Source organism: Scyliorhinus torazame, chromosome 15, assembly GCF_047496885.1.
Source record: "Scyliorhinus torazame isolate Kashiwa2021f chromosome 15, sScyTor2.1, whole genome shotgun sequence".
NCBI lineage: Eukaryota > Metazoa > Chordata > Chondrichthyes > Carcharhiniformes > Scyliorhinidae > Scyliorhinus > Scyliorhinus torazame.
In genome coordinates, this window is record NC_092721.1 from 181698002 (window position 1) to 181717147 (window position 19146).

Sequence of the window (19146 nt, forward strand, 5' to 3'; positions counted from 1 at the left end):
ATTCAACCTGCTGCACTGTCTAACATTCTGAATCTCTGATTGCCAACAGACGCCTATCCGACCTCTGAGGTTTTTTATACTTGGAAGAATGAATCTCACAAATCTGTGGTTGTGGCGGAGGATGGATCTCGTCTGAATCAGTACGACTTGTTACATCAAACTGTGGGAACTGAAATTATCACATCAAGCACAGGTCTGTTTTACACCTGATTTTGCTCAAGGATATGAAATATAACCATCTAACTTTTCAGTCCACTTTTTATTGCAGTATTCCCCGAGCCATTATTTTTCTCCCTGTTACTGAATTGCCACTAAAATGCAAGTTGTAAAAACAAAGTCAATTATTTTCATCTGTGGCAAAATTAATTGGATTAATTAAAGGTGCTTTTTGTTTGAGATTTCTAACCTTCGCTGATTTGTGTTGTGTGTGATGTGAAACCTGTCTGTCGTTTTATTTGTGACGTGGAGATGCCGGCGTTGGACTGGGGTGAGCACAAGTCTTACAACACCAGGTTAAAGTCCAACAGGTTTGTTTCGATGTCACTAGCTTTCGGAGCACTGCTCCTTCCTCAGGTGAATGAAGAGGTAGGTTCCAGAAACATCTATATATAGACAAATTCAAAGATGCAACACAATGCTTTGAATACGAGCATGTGCAGGTAGTTAAGTCTTTACAGATCCAGAGATAGGTTAAAGAGGTGTGAATTGTCTCAAGCCAGTTTTTATTTGGAATTAAATGCTCAGGTGAAGCACACTTCTCAAGTTCTCAGTCGGTGTGTCTATTAAATGAGGTTGCCAAGAGAAAATGTGCCTCCTCTGGGCGCAAATTACATTTTATTTTTCATCTTGGATGCAGATTGGATAATCTGTGGTGGTTCAATAAAGTGCTCATGTGAACCTTGGATTGGTATGGAGGTCGCCCGTTTACTCTCTGATTGGTTGTTGGTGTTGCAATTTCACACATGTGGTCAGCGAGTGTTACATCGAGGGCGGGAATCCACCACAGCTCGATTTTAAAATGAGTTGACTTTTGACACGTAATTTTTACTCTGGTTAAGATCAAGAGGTCGGGCACAATGCCTGTTCCCGTGGGCTTGGATCCAGCACGTCTCTCTTGTAGGGAGCATGGATTGGATTAAATTCGAATTGCTTTTTGAAGCAAGCAAAGAGACGGATTGAGAACTTGTTGCCCGTCCACTCTGCTGCATTGGCATTGTAACTTTAAGAAAACAATATTGTAGGGAATGTATTTACCGTTCCCTGCTTTTGGGGACGACTTATCAGAAATACACGAATGATTTGCGTGTGAAATGTAGAAGGTTTAATATGACTGTGCCCCAATAACTTCACTACAATCAAATTCAACATCGGCTGCTGAGTAAAACATTGCTGTTTAAAGATTAATGTTGAGTTTAAGTTTTGCAGGGTCTGGATTTACCATCGGTTTTAGTACAACACTGACGGTCTTGCGCTGCTGGTTTGAGACTGGTACCTCCCAAGTGCAGTGTTGGACCGGTATGTTGCCGAGATTCTGGTACCGAGTTTACAAAGGAGATCTGCACCCTTGTGCTCGGAATGCATGTGCATTTTGTTCGGCAGCTGGCTGATTACAACGCTATTGAAGAGGTTGGGTAGAAAGACTCATTTCTGGGGACTTTGAAACAAAATGATGGGCGGCCGGCGGGCGGGTCATAATGTAGCCCGCAGGCCCCAGTGGCTCTTAATGTGTGAAAGCTCCAAACAGGGGCAGACACTCACCCTCCTGTTCACAAGTCAGACACTTTCCAATTGTAATCGCACGTTTGCACTGGGTACATACATGTTAGTGCATTTTCTTTGAAGCTCCAAGTCATCTCAGAATGAGTGTTGACATGTGTGGGTACATAGGCGCAAACGAATCACAGGCACGACCCTCACAAAGATACACATAAATGATGATTTGAAACCAAATGAGGAAAGGAGCTCCTCCTCCCCGCACCCCAGATCAGATAAGAGGATTTGCATATGTTTTTTTTTAAATGATGGAAATACTGAGCAGGTCAAGATTTACATTCTGTAGCATTTTCGGCTACTTTCGGCCGAAAGAAAGTATTGGCCAAGAATACAGCCTCTCAAATCTGATAGAACAGGGTCGTTGCACTGGATTAATTTGTATCATGAAAACAATTCTTGCAGTAAAAAAAGTCAATATTTATACATTTCCTGTGATTTCGAGCCAGAGTCTTACAGATCAAAGAGGCCCTTTAAAGGGGCCCACTGTGCTGGCCATCAAACAACCATATATTCTAATCCCATTTCCAGCACCTGCTCCATAGCCTTACATGCAATGGCATTTCAACTGCTCAGCCCAAATGTTACTGAGTTCCCGCCCCGACCATCCCTTCAGGAAGCGAGTTCCAGATTCTCACCAGCCTCTGGGTGGGAAAAGTTTTTTTTCCTCAAATCCTCCTTAAATTTCCTGCCCCTTAAATCTATGCCCCTGGTTATTGATCCCTCTACTAAGGGGAATAGCTCCTTCCTATTTATGCTCCTGATAATTTCCAAGGCCATGGTTTAGAGTGCCAAGGAAGTCAGATTCTGTTTCTATGACATTCCATTCCAGGAATGTCACTGAGGTTATGAGGATTCCCCATTCAGAGGCTCTTGTTTATTTTAAACTTGGGACAATTGGTTTATATTGACTGAACTAGCCCGGTTACAATTTTCACAGAATCGTTACAGAGCAGGAAGAGGCCATTCAGCACATCATAGAAAGTTATTTTTTATTGAAGTACCCAATACTTTTTTTTCCAATTAAGGAACAATCCACTTACCCTGCACATCTTTGAATTGTGGGGTTAGACACACGCAGACACGGGGAGAATGTGCAAACTCCACATGGACATGATGTGGGCTGGGATCAAACCTGCATCCTTGGCACCGTGAGGCAGCAATGCTAACCACTGTACCACCCTGCCACCCTCCATCATAGAAAGTTGACGGCACAGAAAGAGGCCCCTTGGCCTAATCATTTCTGCAAAAAATGACCCAACCAGTCTATTCCCACTTTCTAGCATTTGGTCCTTGGCCCTGCAGGTTACAGCACTTGAGGTGCATGTCCAGACATCTTTTCAATGACTAGGGCTTTATCCTTTTCAGGAAGTGAGTTCCTGACCCCTACCCACCCCCAATGAATAAAAATCCTCATCTCAACCTTCCACCAATTACTTTAAATCTGCACCTTATTTCACTGACCTCTGCTGAAGCCACTAGACCCTTCCCACCAGACACTATCCACAACCCTCACAAATTTCTACATCTCAATCAAATCTCCCCTCAGCCTCGCCCTGTTTCACGGAGAACCATAGAACCCCTACAGTGCAGAAGGAGGCCATGTGGCCAATCAGGTCTGCACTGACCCTCGGAAAGAGCACCCTACATAGCCCCAGCCCCCCCCCCCCCCCCCCGAACAACCCCACCTAACTTGCACATGTTTGGACACTAAGGGGCAATTTAGCATAACCAATCCACCTAACCTGCACATCTTTTTGGACTGTGGGAGGAAACCGGAGCATCCGGACGAAATCCACACAGACACTGGGAGAAAGTGAAAACTCTACATAGAAGCACCCAAGGTCAGAATTGAACCTGGGTCCCTGGTGCTGTGAGGCAGCAGTGCTAGCCACCGTGCCACTCAACCTATCCAATCTTTCTTCCTGTTCCACTTATTTCCAACGTGTCTGCATTGGTCCTCTGAGCATTTCATCCAGTGCCATTCCCCAGCCTTCTCCCCATACCCCCACGGGTTGTTTCTTTGGAAATATTCATCTACTTACCTCTTGAATGCCTCGATTGAACCTGCCTCCACCACACCCTCCAGCAGTGTATTCCAGACCCTTACCACCTGCTGTGTGAAAAGGTGTTTTTCCTCATAGTATTTTGCTCCTTTTACCAATTATTCTAACTCTGTGCCCTCTGGTTCTCCATCAACCCCGCAGTGGGGAACTTTCTCCCCTTATCTACTCTGCTCAGCTATTCTATGGTGATTTTTAAACACCTCTCAAATCTCCTCTCGGCCACCTTCTCGCCAAGGCAAAGAGTCCCAACTAAATTGCCCCCTGGGTGTCCAAAGATGTGCAGGTTAGGTGGGGTTGCGGGGATGGTGCAGGGGAGTGGATCCAGCTAGGATGCTCTTTTGGAGGGTCGGTGCAGACTCGATGGGCCAAATGGCCTCCTCCTGCACTGTAGGGAGCTGACCTCATAACTGAAAATTCTCACCCCTGGAACCATTTTCCTGAACCTCCTCCTGCACTCTCTCTCTCTCTCTCTCTCCAATGCGCTCGTGTCCTCTCTAAAACGTGGCAATGTAGCCAATGCTCCAGCTGATCCTGACCAGTGTCTTCTACAAGTGCAGCATCCTCTAGAATGCGCATTCCGGATCTCCTCCCGCCTGTTCCACAATCCTGTCTGCGAAAAGCCACACGGCGAACGACCCATTGTTTAATCCTCAGCAACATTCAAGGCCAATCCGCTCCCGTGCAGCTCAGAAAATAGACCAAGCTGCAAAGATGCTGACACACACTTGGGGAACTCTGTGCGACATGGCGGCACAGTGGTTAGCAGTGCAGTCTATGGCGCTGAGGACCCGGGTTCGACTCCTGGCCCAGTGGGTGGAGTTTGCACATTCTCCCAGTGTCTGCGTGGGTTTCACCCCCACAACCCAAAGATGTGTAGGTTAGGTGGATTGGCCACGCTAAAGTGCCCCTTAATTGGAAAAAAAAAAAATCTAAATAATTGGGTACTCTAAATTTATTTTTGAAAAAAAGCTGGAACTCACCAATTGACCATCATGGCCGCGTTGTTCTCTGCAACGAATGGTAGTTCTCCGTTGGCTGTTAACCAGATGCAAAGGAGGAGAGCCAGTGCGTCTAACATTATCTCCCCACCCACTCTTCCTAAAGCAGCAACAATTTCAACACGAGTAGCGACAACCCGGCCAAATCAGCCCAGATGTTGCACACATCCCCATTGCACCACTCTGGGGCCGCTTCCAAGATTGCACCGCTCTGACGATGTGATTCACCCCTGGATGGAAATGAGTCTTGTGAACTCGGCCTGATGGCGATGATGATGAAGTTTCTGGGCAGAGGAGGAGATCCACGAGTTGACAGCGTGCAAAGCTTGGTCGTGAGCGACGGGCGAGATGTCCGGGAAGGTGGTGCACACACTGCTGCTGGGTGCAGATTGCAAGAAGGGGATTAGCGGCGGACAAAATAAATTTAAAAATCGGCTTTTCCCAAGCAGAGCAGCAGCCATCAGTGGCGTGTCTGCAGTTGTTGAGCTCGCTATTGGACACAGATCAGGAGTTGCACAGCACACAAACCAAAGTACTTGCTGCACGCGTTGTCCGTGACCCATTTATTTAAAACAAATCAGCTACTGGACTTGCAGAGTTAAATAGCAGTGAAAACCAAATCCCTCTTTAAAACCTGTTCTGGTGCACAGCTTATCTTCCTGGCAACGTGGTGTGCAGGCAATGTCCGCGGTGTGTTTCACAGCCTGTTTGGTACATGTTGCAGTGTGATTGATTATACTCTCGCTGCTATTTCAGAAGTTGGAACTCTGTGCAGCACACCAGCCCAAACCCGAGTGTCAATAAGGAAGGTTGGTCTGGAGTGTGGGGATGCGTCCTATCTGGAGCGAGCGCCTTGTTAAAATCCACCCTTTGGCTGCCTCCCGAATAGTACATCACAGCGAGGTCCCATTTGTACCTGATCCCATTAAAGTGAATCTCTCAATTAATTCTTAAAACCGCTGTTTGCCTGACCGGGCAAGAGACGAGGCTGAATCCAATCGGTGGAGTGGCTCATTATGTTGTCTTTTTGAGAACAGAAATTAACGCTGGGCAAATTAAAAGAGGCCGCTCCTGGTAGATGCAATGCCTAAAAATAACAAAGAAGAACGGAAACTTAACAACATCAAGTCATAATGTTAAAATAGTGGTTGATAAAGGGCGAGATATCCCGAGGGGGATGTCAGCGACATCCAGCAGGTCCAGAGCCGATTGAAGGAGGCCCAGATACTATGGTCCTGATTCTCCCTTCTGGGGACTAAGTCCCCATGCCGGTGGGAAAACCGCCACCAACCACTCCAGTGTCAACAGCCCCCGAAAGTGAGGAATCCTCCCCACCTTCGGGGACGAGGTGGATGCCGGAGGGGATGGCGCTGCTCCAGCCGGCATGCGCCGACCGGCCGGCATATTTCCGCACATGCGCGGGGTTCTCTTCTCCGCTCCGGCCCCTGCGCAATATGGCGGAGCCCTACAGGGGCCCGGCGTGGAGGAAAGAAGTCTCCCCACGGAACAAGCCCGCCCGCAGATCGGTAGGCCCCAATCGTGCGCTAAGCCACAGTGGCCCCCGCCCCCCCCCGGGGTCGATTCCCCCCGCGGCCCCTCCCCGAGGACTGCCCCCGCACACTTACCTGCCAGGTCCCGCCGTGCGTGAGATGAATAATTCACGCCGGCGGGACTGGCCAAAACTGGATGGCCGCTCGGCCCATCGGGGCCCGGAGAATCGCCGGGGGGGGGCGCTGTCAATGGTGCCCGACCGGCGTGGCGGGAATCCCGCCACCGCCCGAAACACAGCGCCGGAGAATAGGGCAGCCGGCGGCAGGGCGGGATTCGCACCTCCCCCCAGGGATTCTGCAGGGGGGCGGAGAATCCTGGCCATGGGTGTAGGAGATGGCATCGGCAATGTGTGGCACCGAGGACAACACTGATAGGGTGGCGACCACAATGGATAGTCTGGTGCACAACCTCAGCAGCACGAGTGGAGGTGTCCAAAGCGTAGCTCAGTCAGTGACGGCCATGTCTGAGGGCCTCAACAGCATGTCCCAGTCGCCAGGGGACGTGACCCAGTCCCACATGGTCCCCGGTGCTGGGGTCCAGCCCCTGGATGTTTGGTTGTTGGATGCTTCGTCCATGGTGTTGCTTCCGCAGTGCTCAGGCACAGTGTTCAAACATCATGGTCTGATTGAGATTCTCGGCAATAACCCCCACATGCTACATGGCATGCCTACCCATGGGAATCCATTTGGGAGCTGTAAAGTGCTCACTTTACTATGATTGGCAATTCCCTATTAACCACAGCCTTCAACCATACGGCCCAAGGCCTCTATGGTCATGGGAGTTATGGGTGGTCGGTGGGACAGACAGGCATGGCCTGGGGTTGCCCCCCTAACAGGTGCACACGTGCAAGGGAGTTGTATGGCACACCTCAGGGCGACTCTTCCCTCCATCCCTGTCCCCACAAGTCAACATCTCAGTGCTAAGTCATGTTTTACATCATGGTAAATGCATGGTGTGATTGTCATTGACCCCCCCCCCCCCCCACCCCAGATCAGTGATGGGGTGTGTTGCAGATGTTCAATGTCAGGAATATCATTTGAATATATTAACATATAATTTTCAGGTTCCTACACCTGAATCATCACCAGCTCCCCGGGACAGTGCCAACGGGGTTCAGGAGGATTCCAGGTGAATGCCATTTCTGGAATTCACTGTGCTGTCAAGTGGCTACGTTGCTGGTGGGGCAGGTGAATTGGAGAATTAGAGGCCGCCTCATCAAAGACACGTCGTGGGACCTGCCCTTGATTTTTTTTTTCAAAGTCACGGCAGACGGAAAACGATCATTGCTGTCAGAGGCTTCAATGCTGCTTTTCCCGTCCAACATTGGCCTTTGCCGATTTCAGGGAAAATGTCACGCGATATATTTGGAGGCAACTGATGCTTTAAACATAGGTCGGGATTCTCCATTGCGAATCTCCCCACTGCCGTTGCTAGTGAGGATGTAGGATTTGGCGCTCAGCCAAATCTCCCATTTGCAGCACCGGACCAGAGAATCCCACTGCCGTGAACGGACGGAGACTCCCGCTGCCGTGAATGGACGGAGACTCCCGCTGTCATGAACGGACGGAGACTCCCGCTGCCGTGAACGGACGGAGACTCCCGCTGCCGTGAACGGACGGAGACTCCCGCTGCCGTGAACGGACGGAGACTCCCGCTGTCATGAACGGACGGAGACTCCCACTGCCGTGAACGAACGGAGACTCCTGCTGCCGTGAACGGGCAGAGAATCCTGACCATAGAATGGAACATTTCCCTTTTATACTTTTCACAACTGAAGAAACACAATTCACATACATTTGTACTTTAAGTAGACATTCCTGGAAGTGTTGCAAGTTGATTTTTTTTAGCTGCCAGTGGTTTGCTTCTGTTTATTTTGTTTCTCAGCCCGGCTAACTTTTAATCAACTGTCTTCCAAAATGAGGGGTTCCCCATGAGATTCTTCATCTAGTGCAAGCTATGTGAACCTTCCAAGCTCATTTAAACTCCTCACGAATTTAGTCTTTGTAATCCGAGTACAAGTTTGGTGAAAGGCAGCTGCCTCTTGCAGTCCTTCCTACCCTGGAAACCACCAGACTGACAATGTCCTGAGGGTTTTCAGGGATTTATTAGAAACCTTTCCGCTCCTCAAAAGCCATCTCCGTGGCAACATAAATCATACAGGCCTTGTATCCAGGTAGAAATGCAAGGTAGCTATCCTTGAGACCCCAACTCTCTATCTTGGAAGTAAAGAGACTGTTTTAAAGGCCAGTTGTCGACAACCTGATATTTTAAACATTTTTCTGGGACTTTGGAGACTCCCATTCTACCACTGTTAGCATGCAGGCTGATATCATTGTCTCCAAGTGTAAACACTTTGCATTGTCTTCTCAGTAAAATGATTGGTCCGCTTTAATCTCTGACAATCTAACCACCCAGGATAGCCTTTGAAACAGATTTCCCCATCATTTTACCATAAATTAAGTAGGCAGTCCAAAACAAAACCAACTTATAAACCTCATAACAGGACTAAAAACTGTTGCCAAGATGTTGAAGTATCGGAGCTAACCTTGACCCAGTAGTCTGATTCAGTGCCAAAATATCAGTGGTTTAAGAATACGTGAAGACATTGGGACAAAGCTGGCTTGCAATGAGGGACTTTGCAGGATCTCAAAGATGGAGCTGAGGTACAGGTTGCTGCAGATACCAAAGTTTGAATCAAATGAGCAGGAGATAAAATTTATGAATCTCATCAAGTGTTTAAACTTTCAAAATATTGCTTATCACAGAAATTTTTTAACAATTATGCTAATGTCTGGATGACCATTATAAATTACATAGCATGTAATGCTCATTATTCACTTAATCTGAATTCTGTCATCTCTTTAAGTAAAATTATAATTTGTACATCTCTTTTTTTCATAATTAGCTTCCTCAGATTAGTGCAAGATCATGCATTATTAAATAATATTTTCATATTTGCACAGCTACTTTATTCCTACCATTGCATTTTTGCACTATGCTTTAAATTTGAATAGACAAAATTAATTGGGCAGATTGGCTTCCTTATCAAGAATTTGACACACGGCACCTTCCCCCATGTAATTCTGGGATATTAGCAGTCAGATCCCTTGGTTTGATGATCAACATAGTTATGTTTTTCTTGGGAGTGTTGGGTGAGGGGGTGGGGCACTATGAACACCACTGATCATGTACCAACCTTCAGATATTTCAGGACACGCCATAATGAAATCTCAAAGCTCCACAAGGTGCTGCTCAGTGTGTTTTTCGACAAAGTTCTTAAGTTAACAACCAGCACATCATCAGAGCAAGCTCAACATTAATATTTAGTTATTTATCATCTAAGTTGAATAATAACGTGAGCGAAAATGTAGTTGGTCATACTTTCATAGAATCACAGAATTTACAGTGCAGAAGGAGGCTATTCGGCCCATCGAGTTCACACCGGCCCTTGGGAAGAGCAACCTACTTAAGCCCACGCCTCCACCCTATCCCCGTAATGCAGTAATCCCACCTAACCTTTTGGACACTAAGGGGCAATTTAGCATGGCCAATCCACCTAACTTGCACATCTTTGGACTGTGGGAGGAAACAGGAGCACCCGGAGGAAACCCACGCAGACACGCGGTAGAAAGTTCAAACTCCACTTACGCAATAACCTGAGCTGTGAGGCAGCAATGCCACCGTGTTGCCCTACTTTTGGCAACTAAAATGTTAATCCTTGCATCAGAAATCTGTCTGAACTCTAAAGTAAAATAAGAGCTTTCCAATTATGGTGCAGATTTCTACCACACCCCGAAGAACTAGACAGGTACCAACACCGACACAATTTGACAGCACCTCTTTTCGAGATTTTTCAACTGGTGCCGCCTGTTTCATAGAATCCCTACCATGCAGAAGGAGGACATTCAGCCCATCGGGCCTGCACCGACCCTCCAAAGGAGCATCCTACCTAGGGCTACGCCCCTACCCTTTCCCTGTTGTCTGCTTACAAACAAAACAAGGAGCTAGCAGCTAAAGGCGAGGGCAGGCCGCCAGGGGTATCCCATCTGTCCGACTGAAGGTTAAAGTTTTCTTGCTGCAATTTTGATATGCACCTGCCAATGAGCAAGCAACTCATTCCAGGAGTAGGCACCCAGCGAATCTCTCTTCACCAAAGCTATTTGGGATAAAGGAAAGAAAACAACTGTCTGCACTCATTTCCACTCCCTCACCACCACCTCCATGCTCGCACGAATGGAACCAGATGCTAAGCAAACTCTAGTGCACATACACCTTACTGACATGCCGGCTTCATGCTAATCTCAAGATCCTTGGACTCCAAATTAGATAGAAAACAATAGTGCACAGGAATGCAAATTGAGGCCATCTCTGCAGAAATTGACGTATTAATCTTATGCCCTGGGAAAATGATCATTGCTTAAACTAGTGTTCCTCCATAGTTAATTCAATCACTTGATTTCATAAGTCAAGCAAATAATAAGTACACTTCAGAAATCCCTGGCAGGACATGTACATGTGATACGGATGAGTACATGTGATATGGATGAATAATGATTTAATTTTGATAGTCATCAGTGGCCAGTAAAATAACACAAATGTAGTGTCTTTGAAGCGAATAGGTTCAATGAATGCACATCGTGGATGACGACGGTTGCTGTTCTTAGGTCAAACATACATTAACAGAGGAATTTGGAAATAATACGATTTTTGTTTTTGAATACCGACTCGACCCCCTACGTTGATTTCTTCCTTCTGTTTCTCTTGTTTGTTTGTCACAGGTGAATATGTAATAATGACAGCACATTTCCATCTGAAGAGAAAAATTGGTTATTTTGTCATCCAAACCTATCTTCCTTGCATCATGACTGTTATCTTATCCCAGATGTCATTTTGGCTGAATCGAGAATCTGTCCCTGCCAGAACAGTGTTTGGTAAGTTTAAATACATTTTCATTCCTTCGACGAGTTTAAAGTGTGAATGTGAAATACGCTGAATTTCAAACCTGCTGTCATTTGTAATCTTCTACACATCTGCTGTTGAGCAAGCTGGTTGCTTTTCCTGGCTATCTGATACCTGAGCAAAATAATTTTGCTGAATCCTTCAGTTGTCTTTGGCAGATCATGCTATTGTCGTTTTAGATGAGGGAGGTGATGGATATTGAGGGCACAGACGGAGTAATGTTATTTGCTTAGGAACAAAAACTTGACGGTTTTAAGGCAAGAATGTGATAAGATCGCTCAATCAATTTAGTTCACCCTCTGAAGAGATTTCATCTGTTGGCTATTTGTAGTTTTTCCATGTTTTACTCATGTAACAGTGCATTTACAATTTACAAAGGAAGTTCTTGCCACCGCCCCTGATTGCTTAGACCTAGGAGAATATGCATAAAGGAGTCCGTCTGTCTCCAACCTTAGTGCATGTTCTCTATTACGGCTCTCCCTATAGAACATTAAATAAAATCATGATGGTGAATTTTGAGGAAGGAGGAAAGGGAACCAAGGTGAAGATTGAAATCACCAAGGACGATCAGTTAGAAAAGCAAAACGCTGCAAAATATTGGAAATCTGAAATAAAAATCAAAAAAGAAAACTGTAAGTTTGGGTAGTGTGGTAATATGCATTAGGGGTCATGTGGGACTGTGAAGCCGTGATGTCATTGGCTGACAGATCCCGGGTCCTGGTTGGCTGTTGATCTCTAGCTCCGCCCTGAAGGCGGAGTATAAGAACCAGGAGTTCTCCCCCAGTCTGTTGCTGAACTGCGGGGAACAAGTCACGCTTAATAAAGCCTCATCGACTTCATCTCTATTCGTCTCTCGTGAGTCTTTGTGCGCTACAATTTATTAAGCGTGACTTGTTCCCCGCAGTTAGCATCTGTGGAGAGAAATGGAATTAACGTTTCAGGTCGACGGACTTTCATCAGAACATCCTAAAATGCTACTGGTAAGTTGGTGCAGGTGGGAGAGAGAGAGAGGACATCTCAGGAAAATCTTGCCATGGGTCTTGGAGAGGAGGTAAATAATGAGTATTTGAAAGGTGAGGCAGGAAGTGTGGAACAGGATAAGTTATTCAAAAGAGGAAAAGGTATCAGAGGGGTAGAGCCAGCAGCCAGGTGACTCGCTGATAAAGCCATGCTGCCACTCTAGAGGTTTGGGAGGGGGAGCTGATGGAGGTGTCTCCAACAAGTGTAAGGTATTGTTGCTTGTAACTTTGGTCATAGCCAGGTTTTGACTGCAGTTATCCACAATAGGCAATGGCTCTTTGTCCATGAATGGGTATTCTGGATTGAAATATAGAGCTGTTTGTTCTTTTCCCACAGCTCGTGGTGCACATGGCAGACTTTCATCTGTTTCTATGGTTGTTTTTTCCTGGAACAGGTTGCTAGCCTGTTGCAAGAAGTTTCTAGCTTGAGGGGCGCCATTCTACATCAAGCATAGCTGACCGGGCATGTCTCCTGCTCTTACTGTCATGTGTTGGAAGGATTTTGCAGGTTGATACTCAAACCTGTTTGGCTGAGTTCTGAACCCACTTTCCTTGGCCGTCAAGTGGTGGGACTCGAAACCAGCGCTTCTGGCTCAGATGTGGGGGCATGACCCACTGAACCACCAGACGTTGGAAATGCAGAGTATGGTGATGATTATTGTTACATTAGCAGAGCCTGGGTGGGGTGAACAGGAGAGGATGGAGATGGTGAGCTGAACCACAATCTGCCATGCAGGTTGGAAAGGCCAGTCGGAGTAGAAGATGAAACAGTTGTGATTATCCGTCTCAAAGAAACTGCAATGGGTACAATGTGTGGTTATTGGAGGCAAGCTCATGTCTGAGACTGTGTTAAGAGAGAAGAAACCAGGGCACCTTTCAATGATCCTTGTTAGTCATTTCTCACCCTGTGCCATGTGTGGATCCAGTACTCACCAATCATCGTCTTTAAAATAGTATTGGGGTCCTAAAGAATGGAGGCTTGTCGATCGAAGGTGACAACTCTAAACTGGTGCTGAGAACGCCTTAGGCAGCAAGTTAGCTGCAAATTTATTTCTGTAACTTTTGCTCCGCCACTGCCTGTATGCACAGGAAAATGGGATGGTTGAAATGCTTCATGTCCTGGCGCACACTTATTTGGCAAGAATTACTGGAAACCATCTTCATGGATTGCTAACCCGGACCCTACAAATACACAGTGAAGCTAGACTCAGTGCTGGGCACCTACTGCAATGACACCTTTAGATACTACGTGGAATAATGATGGGTCAGGCACCAACAATAATAATCAGTTGATTCCACCTCCTCAAGCAAAAGCAATGCTGCCCTTGGAGATAGCTTCACAGAAAGGCACAGAGCGTCACTCCTCACATGTATCTCGCGTCACTCCTCACATGTATCTCCTGCACTTTAACAACCATCAAACAGCAATTGGGTGCAGAGATGTTTGATTTCCTTCAGGTTCATGCATGCACGCCTGCGTTTCCTATACTGTCCCTCTTGCCTGTCACTTCTCTTTCAACTCTCCTGGCAAAATCTGCGATTGTGTTCACATGTCTACTTTGCCCCTGGAATGTTCCGCTCACTCAATTTCCTATCGTTCCGGCCATGTGGATGCTGCTGGCACCTGTTCAGATGTGCACCTGAAGATATATTAATGAGCTGATCCTGAAAAATTTGCTGCATTGCATTTTTGAGTCTGTATAAAAGCCTCCAACGAGATACTCAAACCTAAGCAACATGAATAGTAGGAAATCTGGGACTTGGCAGCCATGCTTGCAAATGAAGAATAGCCACTCATCGGAGTTGATTTCTATTGGATCACAAGAGCTTTCTTTTCATTTAGCCGAAGCATGAAGATTTGCAGTGTGCTGATCCAATGTCGCATGAAATAACTCCTCCAAATTAAATGTATGTTGCTTGCTTGTTATGATTTCCCCGTGATTACATGCACATATTGTGGGCAGAGTAGGTTTCATGGAAGAGTTATTTGACATTAGAAGTACAAGAGATAATTAAGAATATCCAAGTTGGACAGACTTCATGACAGAGTAATTTCATTCTCAGCCTTTCTTCAGCAAGTACAGAGAGATTTTCAGTGCAAGATAGCAAGGTTTAACATGTGTAGATTGTAGTGCTGGCCTTGCTACTTTTTAATTTTGATCTCCCTGCAGCATATCATTTTGTATCTTGACATACAAGTATAGCAGGTGAATCCCAGAATCCTTTCAATTACACTTCTGAACTGGTTTTTGAAATTACCTGATTCAATCCATACCCCTTTATCCCCTTTGCTTAACCACATACCTCAACTATTCTTAAATGCTGACCTCATCACAACTTTGATTTCTAAGTAGCTTTATCTATAGAAGGGGAAAAAGTCATCAAGGGCTCTTACCCCTCCTCATTGTCTGTTGGAATGTGGATACGTATGAATGATCACTGACAGCGGAATTAGGCATGGACATAATGGGTAGCGGTCTTGTGGCGCAGTGCGTAGCGTCCCTGCCTCTGAGGCAGAAGCTCTGGGCTCAGGTTGCACCCCAGGACTTGATAGGCAAGAAAGGTGCATTCATAACGCGACATATACGCAATGTATACATATATAACGAATAAGCACCCGAGTGAGATGATAACGGATAGATAATAATCTAACAGCATACCTTGGAAAGAGGCAGGACCTTTGGAGGAACGATTTTGGGAAGGATAGCCACATTCCTTTGTATTGAAATGATAGAAGGAAAGAAAAATTGAGTTTTGCAAGGTCCTTGAGGCACAGCATTAAGGGTTATCTATTAACTCCTGCTGGAGGCATGGCAGATTCTTGCATCATGCAAAGCAAACTATCTTGGCATTGGATGAGATAAACTTTACACGCTAATTGGTAAAGAGAAATATAAACGTGAAACCTTTGAACTTTCAGATTTTGGTGCTAAGCGTTAAATATCAAGATGCAGCAGTGAACATGGTTAATTAGCAGATTTAAGTGTGACATTACCAAAGCTTTGCTTAAACAGCAATTAAGTTGCTGATTTTTCTTTAATTATAACTGTTATGAAGAATGAGGTTATTAAAAAGATTTGTGGTAATTGCAAAGATGTTTATGTGAAATGGATAAATAGAAATAGTTTAATTTTGATTAAACTCTAAAGCTGTTTCAAATCTTTAACTTTTCATTTCTTACATTTTTTTTTAAGAACCAGATTTTTCAATAATGCAGGACCACTTAATTAACTTTGATGGAGGGAAGCCAACAGCTTTGAGTTTCGGCAGTGTCCTTTGGAGCCATAATACAATTAATTTCTCAGTGTTATCTGTCTCTGGTGCATGGTGAAAAGGAAGCAAGATAAGTGCCGTTAAGTTAACCCATTGAGCTGAGTGCTGTATCGTTACTTAGCAAAGGAGCAAGACAGAAATGTCCGCAGTTTTCTCCCCAAGGTTTCAATGACAGTAGAGGCGTAGACTGAGGACATTCCTCATTACAAGACTGCGAATGGATATTTTCGCATTTCTGAGCCAAAATGTCTTAAGGCAAGAGGATCCCACAAAGCACAAAAACCTCTGGATTGAACTGGTGACCAGATCGGGAGCCATTTTACACAGACTTGTCAAGACTTCCTTTGGTCTTATGAAAGGCTTTGCTGTGGTCATCCCGTTTCTGTAAATGGGCAGTCAGATCACCAAGAGATCCTCTCTACTGGAGGAACACAACATCTTTGTTCCAGACGAAGACAATGATGATGATTAACTGCTAATGTGTGCTAAAATACTGCTAAAGACGTACTTTATATTGTCAAATGATTAGGAAGCCACAGAGAGAAATATGGCAAAGATAAATATCTGAGCTTTTAAAAAAATACATCCTTTTAGGAACAGTGCTGGTTAAACAGAACATTGTCCAGGCACATGTAAATATTTGATAAATTCAGATGCCAGAATGTTTTGAATGATTTTTGTGTTGATCATGGCATATGATATTGAGAATTTTAAATTTAAAATTAAAAAAAAAAAAATTTAGTGTGCCCAATTATTTTTTTTCCAATTCAGGGGCAATTTAGCGTGGCCAATCTTTGGGTAGTGGGGGTGAAACCCACGCAGACATGGGGAGACTGTGCAAACCCCACACGGACAGTGACCCCAGGGCTGGGATTCGAACCTGGGTCCTCAGTGCTAACCACTGCGCCACATGTCATCTGATATTGGGAAATTTTAAACAACGAAGCGATCATTTTCCAATATCATTATACCACTAATGGTGGTATTCCCTGCTGAGTCAGTATCACCCACTGCCATACTAATATCTAGCAAAGATTAGATAAAAAGTAAAGTCCCACTATTCTATGTCAACAATGGAGTAAGAATCCATCTGTACAGCATGTATAATGCCATTGTAAACCTATCCATTACAATGCTGATAAACAAAGCAAGTCTTCATCCAATGTGCCTTAGATTCTCATCTCAGAAGAGTGTTTTAATAAGCCAATTGCAGCTCCCTTTGGCATTTATCTTTATGCCACAAGTTTAAAGCCTGAATTTCCACTCCTGGGTCAATAGCACAGCAGAGTCGATTACTTTTCCCGCTCCACTAACCTGAGCCAGGAGAAAGTGCCCCAGAGGTTGGGATTTTCATTCAGGGGTGACAGTTCTCTGGGAGTCTGACTGGGCGACCATGGATGAATGCAGAAGCTGCAGGGTGTGGAGGCTTGCTGGGCAGAAGACCTGCCTTGGTGTACCAGTATTTTGTCAAGTTATTTTTTAAGAGCATTAAAACATAAAATGGCCCTCAACTCTCATGTCAACCCATGATACCCCATGACTTCTATCAGCTCCAATGGCCCCTCATGCCCTCCTTGCCAACCTATGCATTCCACCCACCCCATGACCCTTTATGCCAACCCATGCCTGAGCCCACCACCCTTTGCCCATATACCCTCTATGTCAACTAACCCAGTATCCGCCATGGGCAGGCCTCGAGTCATGCTAGGTTCTCTAACATTAAGTTCCAAATGTCTGTTGCAGACTTTATTTTTTTTAAAACTCATTCCTAAAACCCCATTCACTGCATTTGCATTCCTTCAAATACATAGTTCTGTATGAGAACAAACATTTCATTCAAGTGCTTAATCCCTTATAAAACCAAGCATTGGAATTCATAGTTCCACTTCAAAGTGTCTATATTCACTTGGAGCTGTTAATCCAACGACAAAATGGAAAGTACATCACAGTGATGATGAAAAGTAGTTGATCTTGCCACTTTTGACAGATTTCTTGATGGTTACAGTGCATTTATGCACATTTTTATGCACACTTATGTCCACTTGTTACAATACCAAAGAGCACCTTATCCCTCCAAAAGGGCAGCTTACATCTCCCAAAGAGTACTCGACCTCCCCCAAAGGTGTCCTGGGAACATATCCAAGTGGGCACCTTATTTCTCCAAAAGGGTACCCACCACTCCAAAGAACTCTGTAAAATTTAGGTCTGCTCTTGCCAGTTGTAACCTTCACACACCGTGTTTCCCACTCCCAGCTAACAAAAATCAGACATGATTGGGCTCTTCCTTATGGGCAGCTGCATCTGCGAAACTTATGCGTAAATCCTAATGCGGACCCATTCACTCACCTGCGAAAAATTGCACATTCAAGGACGGGGCTTTCAGATTTGGACCTTCGCCACTATTTTTCTGATGGAGAGCCCCTCAATCATTGCAAAAATTCAGGCGTTTGTCTGATAATTAGACACTGGATAGAGAATTATAATTGATGTCATGCTGTAGCCTCTCGGCCACCAGCAACTGAATTAATTTACTCCACCTAGTTACAATTACAACATCATAGTAAAGTGTAGAGAACTTCAATTGGACTCTGATCCACTTTAGTGAGGTACTATGACTGATTGGCTCCTTCTCTGGCGTTTCGGAGTCCTCTTATAAAACTAACTGGTATGAAGTGGTGACAATATTCATTCATTCTGATGCTGATTACAGTTTATTGAGTCATTAATAATATGCTCCTGTCCTCTGTGTCTAAGAAGAGATGGTGACATAGTGGTCATGGCGCTGGACTAAGTAATCCAGAGATAAAAGCAGAAAATGCTGGAAAAACTCAGCAGGTCTGGCAGCGTCTCTGGAAAGAAGGAACAGAATTAATGTATTGAGTCTGTATGACTCTTCTTCAGAGCTATAAAAACAAAACCTCCTATGGATGTTCGGCTTAAGAATCTGGAAACCCACCCCTTCTGAGTAAATCCTGTCAAAGCTCATTACCTATTCTAAATGAACTTAAATGAGCTTTTTTTTTAAACTGATTTTTTTTTTGCGCCATTTTTGGAAATGTTGAAAACTCGAGTGGAAAGTTCATTGTCTCTGTCTTGCCTTTAAGATTGGTATGCCATCCAATCATACAGGGGCAAATTAGCCATACCTGCGCTCAAATTCTGGATACACCGTCAGAAGACAAGGAACTCCACATTGGCTCATGAAATTTCCTCCCAATGCCAAATTTCTGACACATTGGACAGGATTTTCCGTGCCCCCTCGGCATGTTTTGAGGTGGCAGAGGTGGCCCACCATTCGCTGTCGTCAGTATCAAAAGATCCCGCTGCTGTCAATGGGATTTCCCATTGTATGTGCCCCCTGCTACCGGGAAACCCATAGTGGGAGTTCGCCGTCAACCAGACTGGAAGATCCCACCGACGGGAACACCAAGAAAATTCCAGCCATTGTTTTGGATTCTCCAATCTCAATGAAGGTGAGCAGCGAAAAAGAAAATAGCTGAGATCCATTTT

General features: G+C 45.1%; 2 protein-coding genes across 4 annotated transcripts in view; one reads left to right on the forward strand and one right to left on the reverse strand.

The window, feature by feature from the left end:
* gabrb3 (gamma-aminobutyric acid type A receptor subunit beta3) overlaps positions 1-19146 on the reverse strand; it is an 896267-nt gene that overhangs the window by 703009 nt on the left and 174112 nt on the right. The gene's annotated exons all lie outside the window — the stretch shown is intronic.
* The window catches only part of gabra5 (gamma-aminobutyric acid type A receptor subunit alpha5), a 109553-nt gene that overhangs the window by 75234 nt on the left and 15173 nt on the right, over positions 1-19146 (forward strand). For both annotated transcript variants that reach the window (XM_072477222.1, XM_072477221.1), the window contains exons 7-8: positions 50-193; positions 11164-11316. In XM_072477222.1, the coding sequence (XP_072333323.1) occupies positions 50-193; positions 11164-11316 (297 nt within the window). The remainder of the gene's footprint in view (positions 1-49; positions 194-11163; positions 11317-19146) is intronic.